Source organism: Cololabis saira, chromosome 8, assembly GCF_033807715.1.
Source record: "Cololabis saira isolate AMF1-May2022 chromosome 8, fColSai1.1, whole genome shotgun sequence".
NCBI classification, from domain to species: Eukaryota; Metazoa; Chordata; class Actinopteri; order Beloniformes; family Belonidae; genus Cololabis; species Cololabis saira.
This window is the reverse complement of record NC_084594.1, coordinates 40,740,747-40,759,168: the sequence shown is the minus strand read 5'-3', so window position 1 is coordinate 40,759,168 and position 18,422 is coordinate 40,740,747. Positions and strand designations below refer to the sequence as shown.

At 39.4% G+C, this 18,422-nt stretch overlaps 1 protein-coding gene across 3 annotated transcripts; it reads right to left on the bottom strand.

Moving 5' to 3' along the window:
* Window positions 1–387: 387 nt before the first annotated feature.
* On the bottom strand, window positions 388–14,589 carry LOC133448958 (zinc finger protein 502-like). 3 transcript variants are annotated; one of them, XM_061727987.1, is made up of 4 exons: window positions 14,488–14,589; window positions 14,089–14,193; window positions 12,549–12,674; window positions 388–3,769 (listed from the first exon to the last, which is right to left on the bottom strand). In XM_061727987.1, the coding sequence occupies exons 3-4, from the start codon at window positions 12,645–12,647 to the stop codon at window positions 2,744–2,746; spliced, it is 1,125 nt and encodes a 374-aa protein (XP_061583971.1). In that variant the 5' UTR covers window positions 12,648–12,674; window positions 14,089–14,193; window positions 14,488–14,589; the 3' UTR covers window positions 388–2,743. The 3 variants fall into 3 exon arrangements, with proteins under 3 accessions (XP_061583971.1, XP_061583972.1, XP_061583973.1); XM_061727988.1 differs by having other exon boundaries at window positions 14,092–14,193; XM_061727989.1 differs by having other exon boundaries at window positions 14,089–14,188; window positions 14,488–14,588.
* Between the last annotated feature and the right edge of the window lie 3,833 nt (window positions 14,590–18,422).

The following is an 18,422-nucleotide window of genomic DNA, read 5'->3' as shown; positions in this document are numbered from 1 at the left end:
GCAGGACAGGGGCCCACGAGGACCAGGATTGAGAAACACTGCACAAGGCCAACATTTGGAACTTTCTTAAAGAAGTTGAACTGCTAGTTTAATTTGATCCTGTGTTGAGAGATCATATGAGAAGCATCGACAGTGCAGCAGAGCACATCACATACCTGGGTAAAACGATTCAAAATGAGTTGGTAGCCCGTGTCAGTGATAAAATAGTTGACACAATGGTGTCAGAAATCAAAGATTGAAAATACTATGTCATAATATTGGATTGCACTCCAGATGTAAGTCATCAAGAGCAAATGTCTGTTGTGTCCACAGTGAATCTTGGGGAAAATCCAGACAACAAAGTTAGGAACTGATTTATTTTAATTCATTTTTAAATGCAGACCAATGGCAAAAACTCTGGGAAAGTAACAGAAAAGGGAACATTTCAAGAAAAACAACAAAAAAAAAAACATTAAATATTACAAAGAAGAAAAAGGCTAATGTAAAACAGTATTTAACAGAATCATACCCTCATATGTATTTCTCTCAGAATAACAGAACTAAACTAATGTCTATCAGGCTGTCTCACCTTTGTGTAAAACATATGAAAGTTACGTGTTCTTTTGTCTGGTGAATCAAGAAAGACTAGTGGAATAAAGTTACAGGTTAACAACTTTTAATCATGTCAAGCACAAGGTTTTTCCGGCCGGAGGAGACTTGTCTCCGGCCGGGGTACACCTCTGTCAGACCGCGTGAGTCGGAGAGAAATGCACCCCGTTTTCATGAGTCCAGTTGACTTTATACTCTAAAAGGAGGATGTTCTTTGCAAATGATTTTCATTGGTTGAGGGAACGGGAAAAGACCCCCGAACTTTGTCACTTCCAGCTCTACATTTCCTTTAACTGTCTCCCATCTGAGGTGTCAAACCAGACCGCAGACCAGACCCCCCAATGCTAAACATCTGTTTCTCTCCATTGTCTTATCTCAACAAATTGTATGTGTATTGCTAATTAATTTAATTGGAAGAGCCAGCTTCAAGGAGAAATCGCCTTAAGGTGTCACCTTTCCCCCGTTTCCTCTCCAACAATATGTGTATTGTATTTAACTTCTAATCTAATCTAAACCTTTTGCTCTTAATCAGAATGAGATTACTTTGAAGAGAGAGTTTAGACAGTTTTGAGCTTCAATAATTTCATTAAATCCTAACACATATAACATCTAATCAGAGCCGGATTAACGCAAAGGCAGACTAGGCACGTGCCTAGGGCCCGACAGGGGGGGGGGCCCAGACAGAGGGACAAAAAAAAAAAAAATTTTTTTTTTTTTTTGGTCTGCACACATATTAATGGTTGATAACATGCAGGTAAAAACCTAAGGCATATATATATGTGCATTATTACTATATTTAGTATACATACATATATATATACGCATACATACGCACAGGGCCGCCGCAAGGGATGTGCGAACCGTGCAACCGCACGGGGCCTGGCGCCCCAAGGGGCCTGGCGCTATGGGCCGTTTTTTTTTTCCCCCAATTTTTTATTTTTTTTTCCTTATAAATATCAACAGTCACGTTCCATTACAGACCTAAATGTGTACTAGTCTGTGCATATCAATAAATATATGTGCAATGATGACGCGTGTCTGTTGTTCAATACAACTGATCAGACCAAGCGCGGACACAAGCTGCTCTGATCCAGGCGGGTGGAGTTGGAACAAACTGTCACACAATGTCGAGAGAACGAGACAGATTCAGGAAATTTCCATCAGGGGATCAAAAAAGAAAAAAACAAAAGAAAATGGAAGAGGGCACGTTTGATAAATTTGTTACAAAAATCACCGATCCGCCCGGGTCTCAAGCAGCCATGGGGCCCCGCGTCGAGGTAAGCCCAGATGATGATGAGGCAGGGGAAGGTATCCAGTATTTTGCTAATTGGAGAGTTAAAATTGCGCATATAGACACCCGATCCGACCCGAAAAACCCAAAAATTTCGCGCGCGGGGCCCCCCTGGCCATTTCACACAGGGCCTCGCAAATCTCTCAAACGGCTCTGCATACGCATACGCATACACATACACATACAGACATACATACTACAGCACACTTTGTCTTACTGCAAATTTTATTGGTCTTTGTAGATTTTACTTCTTATTTAACTATTCAATTTAATCAACACATTTAATTAAGATTTTCTGCAAAATGCTCACAATTGATAAGATAAGGATAATTTAATAGCATTTAATAGAGCATTGTAAAAACGTATAAATAATAAAAATCTAAAAATAGTCTGATAGACTGTTTAATATACAACACATGACTTATTTTGGAATACAAAGAACCAACTTGACTATGACTTTGCTATGTAAAATGTGAATTAAGTTTTATTAGTAACTTTGGTAAGTTTAAGATTTCATAAATAACATCGATGGAGGGGGGCCCAAAAATCACAGTCTGCCTAGTGTAGTCCATTTATTTAATCCGGCTCTGCATCTAATAACAAGGGTCTATGTTTAAAGCATGTCTGTTACTTACACTACCATCATGTTCCAAATAAAAACTTTTGAATTGAATTCTTGTACTTCATGTTCTAAATCTGGTTATAACTGAATCTGCTGCTTTTTTAAAAAAATATTCAAAATCTTTCCCACAATCTAACCACCAAAATTATTTCTTTCAAACTAAATTAACTGAACTAAATTGTTGCATTTTAACTGAGCTCTCAAAATAAATGATATCAGAAATGATCACAAATGTACACTTTTTATCCAGTGTGAATACGTTGGTGACTCCTTAGATTACTTGATGTGGTAAAAGCTGCTCCACACTGATCACATCTGTAAGGCTTGTCTCCAGTGTGAATACGTTGGTGACTCGTTAGAGCACTTTGCTGGGCAAAAGCCGCTCCACACTGATCACATCTGTAAGGCTTGTCTCCAGTGTGAATACGTTGGTGACTCGTTAGAGCACTTCGATTGGCAAAAGCTGCTCCACACTGATCACATCTGAAAGGCTTGTCTCCAGTGTGAATACGTTGGTGACTCCTTAGATTACATGATTGGGTAAAAGCTGCTCCACACTGATCACATCTGAAAGGCTTGTCTCCAGTGTGAATACGTTGGTGACTCGTTAGAGCACTTCGATGGGCAAAAGCCGCTCCACACTGATCACATCTGTAAGGCTTGTCTCCAGTGTGAATACGTTGGTGAATCGATAGATTACTTGATGTGGCAAAAGCCGCTCCACACTGATCACATCTGTAAGGCTTGTCTCCAGTGTGAATACGTTGGTGACTCGTCAAAACACCTTGCCGGCCAAAAGCTGCTCCACACTGATCACATCTGTAAGGTTTTTGTCCAGTGTGAATACGTTGGTGAATCGTTAGATTACTTGATGTGGCAAAAGCCGCTCCACACTGATCACAGCTGTAAGGCTTGTCTCCAGTGTGAATACGTTGGTGACTCGTCAAAGCACCTTGCCGGCCAAAAGCTGCTCCACACTGATCACATCTGTAAGGTTTTTGTCCAGTGTGAATACGTTGGTGTCTTGCTAGATGACTTTGCCGGGTAAAAGCCCCTCCACACTGATCACAGCTGTAGGGCTTGTTTCCAGTGTGAATACGTTGGTGAATCGTTAGAGAACTTTGCCGGGTAAAAGCCCCTCCACACTGATCACAGATGTACGGTTTATCACCAGTGTGAGTTTTCTTATGGATCTTCAGGTTTGATGAAGTGGTGAAGACTTGCTTGCAATCATCACAGCAGTGTCTTTTGGGCCTTCCTTTATGATTCTGTAACAGAGAAGATCACTTACATTATCTTGGCTGCATTTTTTTAAATTTTTTTAATTTTTTTATTTGTTTGCACTTACAAACATACAAGCATCGAAAAAAAGAACAGAAAAAAAAACAAAGATAAAATGTGCAGGAAAGATCATGAAGCCCGACGGGCTTATAAGCGATCCTCCCCTCTTGAACATACAAATAATTATAATCAAACCCTTTACACCCCGCCTCCCCACCCAATACCCCCTTCCTCATACGCACATACACACGTGCATATTTACAACTCATACGAAGAAATATATTATCAGAAACAAACAAAAAGGTCAGCAAACAATTTTATCATTTGAATAAAATGAAACCAGAAATTGTTTTAAATTTGTTTTAAATATTGACAAAGCATTATCAAAAGCCTTTTCAGTTTCAATCAAGTGCTGCCCCTCAGGTTCTTTCCTGTGAGACAATTAAGTTTATCTTCTGAGGACTAATGTTTAACATATTTTGTTAAAAATATTGTTAAACTTTTGTTAAAAAAATTTGGCTCCAGGCCAGAAAACCCGGTTCCAAGGTAGCACCAACTCTTTGCTGGGCTAGAGGAAAGAACCACGTAGGGGGCGGAGTTGTTTAGACCAACGGCAAACACACACACACACACACACACACACACACACACACACACACACACACACACACACACACACACACACACACACACACATAGAAAACTTTTAGCTAAAATCCTGGCGAAAAGATTAGAATGTATCCTTCCTGACCTCATCTCAATGGACCAGACTGGTTTTATTTTAGGACGTAATTCGTGTAATAATGTTAGGAGACTGCTGAACCTTATTCAGTATGGCACAGAGTTAAAAACTAAGGCTGTCGTAGTCTCTCTCGACGCAGAAAAGGCTTTTGACAGAGTCGAGTGGCCATATTTACTGAACGTCCTTTCCAAATTTGAATTAGGAGATAATTTTATTAAATGGATCTCTCTTTTGTACGATTCCCCTCGGGCATCTGTTCTTACAAATGGTTGGAAGTCCCCTGCATTCTGAGTTGGGCGTGGCACTCGCCAGGGCTGTCCAATCTCCCCCCTATTGTTTGCGCTCGCCATAGAGCCTTTGGCGGAGGCGATTAGGAGCGACCCTCTGGTGACTGGTGTCAGTGTAGGTCCCCAAAACCATAAAATTCCTCTTTATGCTGATGACGTTCTGCTCTTTTTAAGTAACCCCAAGGTCTCTATTACCAGAGTTGTTGAGATTATTAAAATTTTTGGCCGGTTCTCAGGCTACAAGATTAACTATTTAAAGTCAGAGGCTATGCCCCTAACCCTTAATACCCCCTGGACGCCATCTAGTTCTGCCCCTTTTCGATGGTCACCTTCTGGGTTTGTTTACCTTGGTGTATATATTACTCCCTCCTTTTCAGGTTTGTATAAAGGCAATTTCATACCATTAATCCGTAAAATTAAGGATGATCTGGCACGCTGGACTAATCTCCAGTTATCTGTTCTAGGTAGGGTAAACTTGTTTAAAATGAACATACTTCCTCGTCTGCTTTATATTTTCCAAATGACCCCAGTCCTTTTGACTAGAAAATCACTCTCCAGTTTAAATGGCTCTTTATCTTCCTTTTTACGGAAAAACAAATGGGCCAGATTGAAATTACAAAAGCTGCAGTACCGTCCTGGAGAGGGTGGGTTGGCCCTGCCGAACATTAAATATTACCAATTGGCTTGTCTCTGTCGGTATTTCTGGGAATGGTTTAGAAATGACCCCCGATCCACATGGCTTAGTTTGGAGGCAGCTCCCCTCGATCCAATTCCTCTTTGTAACACTTTATACGTTACTAAAAAGTGGGTTTCAGACAAAGTAAAGGGCAACCTTATTCTTCAGAACACATTAAAGGTATGGAGAACTATTAGGAAGATAGGGACTCAGAGCGATTCCCTCTCTCTCCTCACCCCCATTCATTTAAACCCGGATTTTCTCCGTGGTCTCGAGGACCGTGCATTTCTTTGTGGTCTGAGAAGGGTATATGTACTATAGAGGACTTGGTGGCTATCGGTGCTGTTAAATCTTTTAACCAGCTCAAGGAGCAGTATGACCTTCCCAACAAACACCTTTTCAGGTACCTGCAGGTCCATAGTTTTGTCTCCTCAAAAGTAAGGCTACACCCGAGTGGGTTCTCTTGCTCTCCTGTAGAAGAAGTCTTACAAGATCCCGAGCCCTGAAAATTGACTACCAGGTTTTACAACGCTTTGTTCCCACCAGCAGAGGGCATGGGTCATCTTAAATTACTCTGGGAGGCTGACCTGGGCATAACAATGTCAGATGATGAGTGGGGAAGTGTTTGGTTGAGCTCATCTGGTTGTTTGTCAACCAACAAGGTCAAGGAGTTACAGTTTAGAATAATTCATAGGCTCCAGATTACACCAGTGTTACGGAATAAATGTATTCCTATATTTTCCCAATTTTGTAACAAATGCAAGGTTTCTGATGGGTCTAACTTCCACTGTATTTTTAATTGTCCCTTTATCAAAAGTTTTTGGGGAAAGGTCTCTGATGAAATTTCTGTAATATTTGGTAAAAATCTAGGTCTTAAACCAATTTCCTGTATTCTTGGATTACATTCTACTCTGAATCTTAAACCCCACTTGGTAAAACTGTTCGATGTGCTTTTGTTTGGTGCCAGAAGGTGCATCTTACGTCAGTGGATTTCTGACAAACCTCCTAAGCTTTCACAGTGGCGACAAAGTATATTGGAACTCCTCCCTCTGGAAGCCACGACCTACTGGCTTAAGGACAAACCCTCTTTGTTTCATAAAATTTGGGACCCATTCTTGGACTATATTGGAACAGAGCTTGCACAGACTTTGCAGAGAGGCCTCTACGGTCTTATATGGACATATATCCCTAGAGAAACCTATACCTGAGTTTGAACCAAGCAGAATGTTGTTTGTAACACCTCCCTGCCTGGATTTATGGTCACGTACCCATTCAACTGTTAACAGCCCCCGCCCCCCCTTTTTTTTTTTTATTTCTTTCTCCCCTTCCTTATATTTGTTTACTCATTTTGCTTCATCATCGTGTGTGAATTCCTGCTCAGTGTGTTCTGTGTAGAATATGGTGTTCTTATATTTCCTTGTCATGTTTTCTTACCCTAAAACAAAAATCAATACAAATTAAAAAAAAACAAAACATATATACAGCAGTAGGGGTGGGCGATATGACCTAAAATTAATATCACGGTATTTTTCATCTTTTGAACGGTGACGGTATAATATCACGGTATTTTTTGGTACGTTTTGGGAGGAGTAGCCTGTCCTGTCCATTTATGTGAATAAGGTTAATATTTTTATAATATAATAAGTAAATGGTAGTATCCTTATCAAAAAGAGACATGGGAGAGTATTATGCATTCTCAACATATTTATTTGGCAAAAAACCTAAAGATCTTACATATATATATATATATATATATTATATTTATTTTTATTATATTTTAAATATTTTGTAAACCTCTTTTTCTTCTAAAGCCCGCGGTACAGGTGTGTTTTTTCGAGAGAAGAACATGGTTATGGGTATTTTTTTGTCACTCTTTTTTTCTTCTGGGCAAAAAGATTCTTTTAAACCGACATTCATTAATTTTTTCTCCATCTTGAAGTCGGTGATTCGTATTCCAGCAGGTTGAAACAGCGCTCTGCGCTCTGGTGCCGTCAAAGACCCGCCCAGCTCTACTTCTGATTGGCCGGTGTTAGTTTGGTTGAGCCAGAGCTGCTTTCCTCTCATTCCATTGGTAGACGAACTCGGTTGACTTTTTTTTTCTCTCAAACCTTTTTTTTTTTTTAAGCAGTCAAACTCGCACGCCGAGAAAAAAAAACTCCGTACGCCGGAGATCCGGCACGGTGCCGGAATACTTTAAGCCCTGTCATTTCTTACTACTCTTGTCGTAAGGTGTAGCAGCATAAACGATGCCTGCAGTGAAAGCTGTGTAGTCTTGGGACCGCTGCTCCGCTGGTGCTGCTCCAGCACCAGCGGAGCAGCGGAGCAGCGGGACCAGCTGCTGGTCCCACTTGCGCTCGTTTTGGCCCGGGTTGCCTCTTCATATTCACGGGCGTGCGCGTTTTTTAAGTGATGAAACAGGTTACTTGTGTTTCCACCTCTTGCTGTCACAACACGGCGGCAAACCTTGCATATCACCGACGTTTTTAATGCCTTATTTAGGCTTATTATTTTATAATTGATTTATTACGGTATTGACGGTATTGCAAAATCCATGTCGTGGCGCAGTGTCACACCGGTGATGACTATGACACCGGTGTACCGCCCACCCCTATACAGCAGGGAAAATTAGTATTGAACACGTCAACATTTCTCTCAAAAAACCTTTCTAATCGAGCTATTGACATGCAATTTTCACCAGATGTCGGCATCAACCCAAGTAATGCACACATACAAAGAAATCCAAGTTATGTGTAATAAAGTGAAATGGCACAGGGAATACGTATTGAACACATGAAGAAAAGGAGGGGTAAAAAGGTCTGGAAAGCCAAGAAAACAGCTGGAGTTTGTCAGTATTTAGAAAGTTAACCTGTCCCCTATTACTGCAAAGTAATATCAGCTGGTTTAGACCTGATTGATGCCTTTTAAAAAGGTTTCTCACCAGCAAGATGTTAGACAAGAAGCATTGCATGGTGGGTAAAAGCAAAGAGCTGTCCAAAGACCTACGCAACCTTATTGTTGCAAAACACAGTGAAGGCATTGGTTACAGGTGCATTTCTAAACTTCTGAAAGTTCCATTGAGTACCATTGGGGCCATCATCCGGACGTGGAAAGAACACGGCATTACCATAAACCAGCCACGGCCAGGTGCTCCTCGCAAGATTTCAGACAGAGAAGTCAAAACAATCATCAGAAGGGTTCTCCAACAGCCCAGGGGCCTCATTTATCAACCGTTCGTACGCACAGATCTGTGCGTAAAGCGTACGTACGAGCATTCCCACGCAAAGTATGGAATTTATCAACATGTACCTGTGCGCAGGAACGCGTGTAAATGTAAGCACAACTCCGACCATGCGTACACACAAAACCTAGTGGTAGAACAGTGAAACTACAAATAGAACCCATTAAAAGAGTCAGTGTTCAGCGATCTCAAACTTCACACATGTTCTCCGTTTCCTCCAATTAATAAAAATTCTCCATTAGTAATCTAGACATTTTGAATAATTGGTGTGACAAGCTATAAAAGACAGCTTTGGCAGGACGACCTGAAAATAAAATACAAGTACCATGGCTTATCTTGCACTGTTGGAGGATTTGGAGAACCTGCGTTCCGAGGGAGCGCGTTTTCAAAGAGCGCGCTGATCTGTTTATCTGTGAGAGCACGGAGCGGCTGCTCAGCAGGTACCGCTTCCCCAAAAACATTCTGATGGATCTATGCCGTGATTTACAACCTACTGTATGTTGGAGCGAGAGACAAAACGCAAGCCATCCCAGTCACATCCAGCTCCTGTCCACCCTGGGATTTGTGGCCACTGGAACATTTTTGGAGACATATGCGGCATTTCGCAGCCGACACTAAGCAAAATGTCGGCAGTGTTGGATGCAATAATTTCTCTGGCCCTAATTTACACCCAGTTTCCATAAACACATCACCAAGTCGAAATTAAACGAGGATTTCATGCCATCGCCGGATTCCCAAACATAATTGGAGCTAGATTGCACCCACATCGCCATAAAAGCACCATCACATAATAAATTCAGTTACATAAATCAATGCACAAATAATCTGCGATATGTCTCTGTCAAACGTCGTTGCCCGGTGGCCTGAACGCACGACTCATTTATTCTGCAGAACAGCTCTGTTGGTGTTTGCACCTCCAAGCAGGAGCTTTTGACTCCAACCAAATCTTAATTTATATGGATAATCTTCCAAGAAATATATCAAACATGGTCAACATAATTATTTTACTAGGTAAATATCACATACATAAATGCAAATGGAATACCAGCAAACCCTCCATTGTACATCTGAAAAATGAATGTAAACTGTACTTAGCGTCTCTAAAACTGATGCGTGAAAAAAACGATATTGCCAAAAGCTTATATGAAATGATGTCTTTGTCTTTTTTTTTTTGCTCTCAACCCCCCCAAATGTTGAATATCTGTAGATAATTGATTATTTTGTTTCATTTGCCTTTTGTTGTAAACCCTACAGAATTTTGTTCAATAAAGTTTGAAAACCTCCAACCGGGAGCTGTTGTTGCTCCATATATGGTCAATTGGAGGCGTTTCTGTATGCAAACGACAGAATTTAGAACTTTTTCTACGAACGGTTGATAAATGAGGCCCCTGCACCACTCGTGGAGGGCTTCAGAAAGACCTGGAATCAGCAGGTACCGTTGTTTCAAAGAAAACAATAAGTAATGCACTCAACCGCCATGCACGCACACCACGCAAGACTCCATTTTTGAAGAAGAAGCATGTTGAAGCTCGTTTGGAGTTTGCGACACAACATTTGGATAAACCCATGACATTCTGGGAGAACATACTCAGAATTGAAAATTGAACTCTTCGGATGTCATAAGATGTTTGGAGGAAAATGGCACCACCCCCAAAACACCATAGTTAAGTTTGAAGTTTGGAGGTGGAGCTGTTTTTCAGCATGTGGTACTGGTAGACTTCATATCATTGGAGGAATAATGACTGGAGAAAAGTATCGAGACATTCTTTTCCCCCATTTTTTTCCCCCCCCCCCCGGTTTTTTTCCCCCATTTTTAATCACCCAGTGCTCCTACCTAACAGTCCTGGGCATTGCCATCCTCTACCAACCCCAGGAGGGCCCCGCACTGAGCTCAGGTCTCCTCCTTAACCTGAGGAGTGAGCAGGCCGCATCTTTTCACCAGGCAGGGTGGGGCTTCTCCGGCCGGACGTAGCGCGTGGCAGGATCACGTTATTCCGGCCGGATCCTCCCCACCCCATCTGGCGCCCCGGTTGGGGCATATATAGCCCAGGACTGTGTGCATGTTTTTGGGGGTAGCTCACATTGCTACCCAAGGTAGCACGGGGAGAACATGCAAACTCCACACAGAAAGGCCCTTTTGCCAACCCCACCCAGGGTGTGGGCACTGAAGTCATGGGGGAACTAACTTCAGCACCCACAGCATCCCCGGCGGGAATCGAACCCAGGACCTTCTTGCTGTGAGACGGCTGCACTACCAGCTGTGTGTTTTGGATCGTTGTCCTGTTGGAAGATCCATGACCTGCGACTGAGACCAAGCTTTCTGACACTAGGCAGCACATTTCTCTCCAGAATGCCTTGATAGTCTTCAGATTTCATTTTACCTTGCACACATTCAAGACACCCTGTGCCAGATGCAGCAAAGCAGCCCCAAAACATTACTGAGCCTCCTCCATGTTTCACCGTAGGGACAGTGTTCTTTTCTTCGTATGCTTGGTTTTTGAGTCTATGAACATAGAGTTGATGTGCCATAAAAAAGCGAGACTGGAATTTGCAAAAATGCATGTTGACAAGCCACAAAGCTTCTGGGAGAATGTCCTTTGGACAGATGAGACCAAACAGGAGCTTTTTGTTAAGGCACATCAACTTTATGTTCATAGACTCAAAAACCAAGCATACGAAGAAAAAAAAAAAAAAATTGTACGTATTAAGTAATGGAATGAATCAATACAAATAGACAGAGTAATTCCATAAATGTATAAAAAAAATAAAAAAAAACATTTACATTTTCCCCTGAAGCCGAGGTGTGCGCTGCCCCTAATCTAAATGACAATAAAATTTCATTCAATACCATTCCACCACTGTTTATCAGTAATATTATAAGACGGTGTGCTTAAATGTTAAATTAATACTGCATTCAAACTTACACATTGACTGCAGCAACTTTCTCCCACGTCGTATTCACACTTCTAACTCCAGTGGCATGAATTATGTGGATCTTCAGATGCAAACTAATGTTTCCTCTAAGGGATTTTGTAAATTGAAATGTTAAATAAAGTTTAAAAAAAAAAAAGTATGACGCTCTTTTGTTGTCGCCGGTTTCCATGGTGAATCCTTGTATCAGGGCTCTACTGATGATGGCTTTTTATATCCCTCACGCACGCGCTTAGCTTGAGCTGAACAAACTCAGAGTTGATTGAACTAATTCATATCAGCTGTTCTGGAACCGAAAACTCAGAGTTTCCTTTCTCAGGATAAGTCAACTCGGAGTTGAGGTTTAAACTCGGAATTTGTTGAACCTGCTTCCTGGAATACCCCTCAGGTTTCCAACCTTTATGAAATGCTAAGCTATTGGTCTAACGGTCCCAACGGCTTATCTGATGCTAAGCGAGACAAAAAAATAATGATTATTAAACAATAATAATAATTATAAAAATAATAGTGAACCCATTAGACAATGCTTCAAATGGAAGTCAACAACAGCCTTTAAGAATAAAATGTGAAATGTTTGTTTTTCCAGACTGTTTTCAGATGGAATCACAAGGGTTTTATTCTCACGAGGATGAGAGGCAGCACCTGAATTTGTCTGAGCTAAGTCATTTTACAACAAATGCTCAGCAAACTTTAATTGTCGGCAATTGTGGTTGTCATTTACAGTATTGGGTTTGATTATCGTTGAGTAGACAAGATTCAGATAAAAAAACCAGCATCACTGAGTGGTGAATGCTTTCACTGCAGCATCTACATACATTTCCACGGGCTGCTCTCTCTCAGGAATGAGTTAAAAACAATCCTATTGGGAAACAGCAAAGGTGTGTGCACTTACTTTAGGATGTGTGGTGTTGTTCATGTCAAACCGCTCAAGGACGAAAGGCGGCTGCACACTGCTGGTGTTTCTCAGGCGCTCCTCTGTGGACTGCGACATCTCCTGGCTGAAAACTGATGGAGTCACCTGCAAGCACACGTAAACACGGCTGTTATGCACTGATAGCCTCAAATAGAAATATGGGAGCAATATAATGAGCGCTGGAGCTGTAGCCACCAGCCAAAAATTTGACAGCTTACAACTGTGGCACATATGCAAACAATGGCGATTGTTTATGTAATAACTGCTCGGGGGTCATGTTCTGGGTATGGGTCTCTGGAAAGCGTCTAGAGACAACTCTGTTGTATTAGACGCTATATAAATAAAATTGAATTGAATTGAATTCAATAAGGACCATATACATGAGCTGATTCCATGTGCCTAAATTATTTTTATTCATCTGCAGCACTTTATGGTTAATATATGACGATGACAATTCTCTGGCACTTCTTTGCCAGTGTTCTTGAGGTCCAGAAACATTTAACTGCACTCAGCCTCTTTCAAGGATAAGCCACAAAATGAAATCTGCTTCAAATCAGGATTAATGCTACAGGAGTGTAAAGGTGTTACTGTACAGGTGGTACAGAATAGCTAACAGTTAGATGGGAGTTCATAATCCACCTCAATGTATTATTGAGAAACAAAAATCTTTGGATGTATGATGAATGTAAAATAATAATAATCCAAAATGACGTGTTCATAGAATATTGTCTGAAAGTAGTCCACAGATCTGGAAATAAACTGCTAAACTAAGTTATAGTACCACAGAAACTAGTGGAACCTGAGTTTTATTTTAGATTGAATAAAACGTTAAACCTCAGTTTGAAATGCTGTTATTAAAATGAGATTTACATTATGATGCTGAACAACTTAACAAGACTTTTCTTATGTGATTAAAGAAATTATCTGACAAAAACTGATCAGGGTTTTTCCTGGCTCAAATTGAGGTGTCTTCACCTTAAACAAAACAATTCATGCATTAAGTATTTTTGTATTTATTTTGATACAGACATAAATAGTGATAGTCCTGCTGCATGGGGGTCACAGTGCTTTTGGGATAAATAACAGACCATACCTTCCTCAGTTTGCCTGAGCCGGGTAAATTAATTAAGCCACCGTTTGTCAAACCCACTGACTCTTTTTGAGAAAATCTGTAAAGATGAATAAAAAGTCATGTTTAAATCACGTACACGTTGGCTTCGCATTGATGTGCTCCTAATGACTTGGAAACTGACTAACGTTGCCCTCGCCAACTCCTCCTGCACTCTGACCCTCGCCATCACCTTTCATGCATATTTGTGCACTACTTTCAGCTCTGACTAAATTGCCACATCTCGTCAGTAACATGATTTTTTTACTTTTTAACTGCCTGTATTGCAATGCTTCACACAATAATTAAACAAAATTTAAGTAAAACACACAAGTCTCAAGTTCTTTGTCCATTGAATCAAGGAACAAGAGTGAATTAATCTTCATTCAGTTCAACAAGGTTTGATCCTACCACCAGTTGGAGGTGTAATTGAGTCCAGGGAAGCTCGCCATCAAGGATTGAAGAGGGATTCTTTGTCCAAACCCATTCGGAGGTTTCAACTAAAAAAAACCTGTCCTGGAAGAGGTGAGAAAAGAGTAATCAATATCTCTTAAATCAAAAATCAAAGTTCATTATTAGTTGTACAAGATTCCTTATATTAAATTCACAAAAATGGTTTCAACATTTACCCAATACAAAACATCATAGGGAAAAACCACTATATTTAAATGTTGTTACAATAGCTTTAAATAAAGCCAAAAGTCAAAAAAAAAAAAAAAAAAAAAAAAGGGCCACACAAATGTAAGCGCTCGGAGTTCGGCTCGACAACACATTGTATGAATTATAGTCAACATAAGACAAGTATCTCACCGCTGTAGCTGAATATCAGCATGTTAAAGAGCCATTAAGGTCGCCGTCTGGCCACGTCGCAGCAGCCCAGCGTTGATCCCAGAGTGGATGGAGGAAGAGGAAGAGAGCCCAGAATGACCCGGATACACTGATGTCCGGGGCGGGGAATTCGGTCCATGAATTTGTTCACCTGTGAGCAGGTGAACAAATTCATGGACCATCTATAATACATCCATGGTTCACAGGGACAACCTTGGCTTACATGGAACGTTAATTGTCTGCACTATAGACATATTTACGTAGACGCCGCATCGAGGGGTTTTGCCGCTGCTGCGATACGTCAACGCCGCCGCCATATTGGATGAGACAAGACTGCGCTGTAAACTAATACAAGTAAATGGACTTATTTTCAGAAAGCGCCTTTCTACAAAGAAATGTACGTTTTACGTCTCATTCATTCATTCACACACGCACTAATTTACTTGGGAAACAGTTAGGTACCAAATATAATATATTTAATTTTCTCAGATGGCAAAAATAAGAACTTTATTGATCCCACATAGGAGTAATTCATGTTATATCAGCTATAGAGAACAAGGTAGTGCTGAAAAACAATATATATCCCCCCTCACAAAAATAAGAAAAATAGAGAAACATATTTTCTAATCAACAAAACATGTTATTTTATTGTCTGAAAAATGGTTCAAATGTTATTTTATTGTCTGAAAAATGGTTCAAATATGTTATTTTGTTACTTGAAAAATGTTAAATATGAAAATTAAATTATTATATTTGGTGCCTAACCGTCTCCCAAGTATATTAGTGCGTGTGTGAATGAATAAATGAGACGTAAAACGTAAATTTCTTTGAAGAAAGGCGCTTTATGATAATAAGTCAATATACTTGTATTAGTTTACAGTGCAGTCTTGCCTCATCCAATATGGCGGCGACGTTGACTTTTTTTTTTTTTTTATTATTAACAGAACAAACAATCAAACAATACAAACGCAAGTCTTATCAATGAAATATCAAACATCAGCCAGGGGGTAGGCTGCTAAATAAATACAGAAAATAAGGTGCACAAATCACAAGTTTTCATAGCTTTCTTGTTATTCGAGTCACAAATACTTTTTAAGTACTGTTCAGTTTCCTTTTGGAATGCAATAAAGCATGGTTTCGAGTGAGTAAATTTCCCTTTGTGTATGTGATACTTCCCTAATATTATTAACAAGTTTATGACATACAGTTCTTTCTGTTTCTTACTTTTGACATCGTGGACACCAAAAAGTACATTGTTCCAATCTAAAGAAAAATCTGAGTCAATCTTCAAGGTGATGTAACGGGTTACTTCTCTCCAGAAGATGGCAGTAGAGTTACACAACCAAAATAAGTGTATTACAGTTTCAGGTTCAGATTCACACAGGGAACAATCAACACACAAATCTTTCTTAAATTTTAACAAATAATGTTTGGCTGGGTAATATCTATGAATTAGTTTGTAAGACACTTCTCTAACTTTATTTGTAATTAAATATTTGTATGGAAGGTTCTATATATGGATCCAGTTCAGTCCAGGAACAATATTAGACCAGTACGGAACAACATATGGAGTAGAGGTGATGTCAGTCTGAAAAAGAGATCTTATTAAATAATTCCTTTTTTTAGTTTTAACAGAAAAACACACTCGCCCCACTGGTGTTAATATAGGATCTAAGGGAGGACAGACTGGTTTACCAGCGCCTCTTAATAGATTTAGAATACCAGACGGAACAGCATCCATTACAACTGCAAAGTCTTTTGGGGTCACAGGAATACCATAAACTGTAAGGAATTCAGTGTAATTTAGCAGATTACCATTTTCATTGAGCAGTTGGGTAACTAAAATAATGTTGTTGTTGAACCATGAGTTAAGAAATAGAGATTTATTTTTATATTTGATGTGTTGATTGTTCCAAATAAAGCATCTATGTGGAGAGAAATTGTGCTTATAGATTAAGGACCATGCTAACAACATTTGTTTATGAAAGTTTGACAAAATTAAGGGAAGTTTTTCTATTTTATAGTCACATAATAACACATATTCAAGACCTCCAATGGTAGAAAAAATAAATTTGGGTATAAAATTCCAAGTGGATGTAGGATTATGTAGGAACTGCTTTATCCAGTTAACTTTAAAAGTGTTGTTGAGGGTGGTAAAGTCAAGAAAATTTAGACCACCAGAGTCATAAGTGTTCATAATAACAGACTTTTTTACATAATGCGTCTTGTTTTTCCAAATAAAATTAAATAGTAATTTGTCAATGGCATTACAGATTTTTTTGTCGACAGACAAGGGAATAGCTGCATAAGTAAGACGAGATAATCCTTCTGCCTTTGTTAGTAGTATTCGACCTTTTAGAGATAAATCTCTTTGAAGCCATTGGTTTAGCTTTTTCCTTGTCTTATCAATAATAACATTAAAATTCTCACAGCATCTATCTGTCTGATTTTTTACAATGGTAATCCCTAGGTAGGTGATATTGTTTTTAACAGGTATATTGTAAATCACTGAAACATCACAGTTTTTAAGAGGGAATAACTCACATTTCTTCAGGTTTAAGGCAAGACCAGAAGCTGCAGAAAATGCATCTATTGTGTGGATAGCAATGGGAACCTGTGAAGCATTTTTTAAGAATAATGTGGTATCGTCTGCCAACTGACTGATTATAATTTCTCTGCCTGCAATAGAGATACCTTTTAATAAGCTATTTTTAATGTGAATAGAGAGTAGTTGAGTGCAAAGGATAAATAGATAAGGGGAGGCGGGACAGCCCTGTCGAATTCCCCGCTGTAAATCAAATCTCGGGGAGGTCCCGCTTTTTAGTCTGATGGAGCTGTTACCTTTGAAGTACAAAGTTTTAACAGCTTTATAAAAAAAAATCACCAAATCCAAAATGTTCAATTGTCTGAAATAAAAACTTATGTTCAATGGTGTCAAATGCCTTGTAGAAATCAAGGAATAAGATAAAACTGTCATCAGCACACAGAGAAGAGTAATCAATTAAATCTAAAACAAGTCTAATATTATTAGAAATATGTCTTTTTCTCATAAATCCTGATTGGGTCTCATCAATAATTGGGTCTAAAACATTTTTAAGTCGTTTGGCAAGTACTGAAGCAAATACCTTGTAATCAGTGTTAAGTAACGAAATGGGTCGCCAATTATCAATAAGAAGATGGTCTTTTTTAGGTTTTGGAATCAATGTAATCAGACCTTGTGTAAGTGTGGGAGGTAAAGCTTCTTGTTCCACACTTTCTATAAATAACTTAAGTAGAAAGGGTGCTAAGTTTTCAATAAATGTATGATAAAATTCCGCGGACAGACCATCAACTCCAGGAGATTTGTTAGTTTTGAGGCGTTCGATGACATAAGTGATTTCCTGTAAAGTAAAAATTCCGTCACAGAACTCTTTGTCATCTTTAGAAATTTTAGTGATGTTATTCAGAGAATTGAAAAAAGAAGCTGACTGATGAGAGTATTTTGTTTTATACAGCTCACTGTAAAAGCTGGAACAAAAGTTTGCTATTCTATTAGAGTCATCAGTTATATCACCATTAATATTGAGTTGTTGGATTAAATTGAGCTTTCCGTGATTTCTTTCTAGGTTAAAGAAATAAGATGAATTCTGTTCTCCTTCTTCGATCCATCTCTTTCTTGATCTTACAAAGGCACCTTTAGCCTTAAGTAAATAGATATCATTTAGTTTGGTTTGTTCTGAGATCAAGTCAGATCGATCCCTATCTGACATATCAGCAGGGCTCTTCTGTGATAATAACATTATTTTGGAGACTACTCTCTCTTCCTCTAATCTTTGATTTTTGGTGTGAGTACTACTATAGTTCCTTAAAAATTGAGCAGCTTTAAATTTCAAAAGTTCCCAGTTGCTACCATAAACACCTTCAGCACTTGCCTTATT

Excerpts from the sequence above, each read along its gene's own strand:
- LOC133448958 (XM_061727987.1), bottom strand. The coding sequence starts at position 12,647 with ATGTCGCAGTCCACAGAGGAGCGCCTGAGAAACACCAGCAGTGTGCAG. Across the intron at positions 3,770-12,548 it reads ACAACACCACACATCCTAAA|AATCATAAAGGAAGGCCCAA; the intron begins GTAAGTGCACAC and ends TCTCTGTTACAG.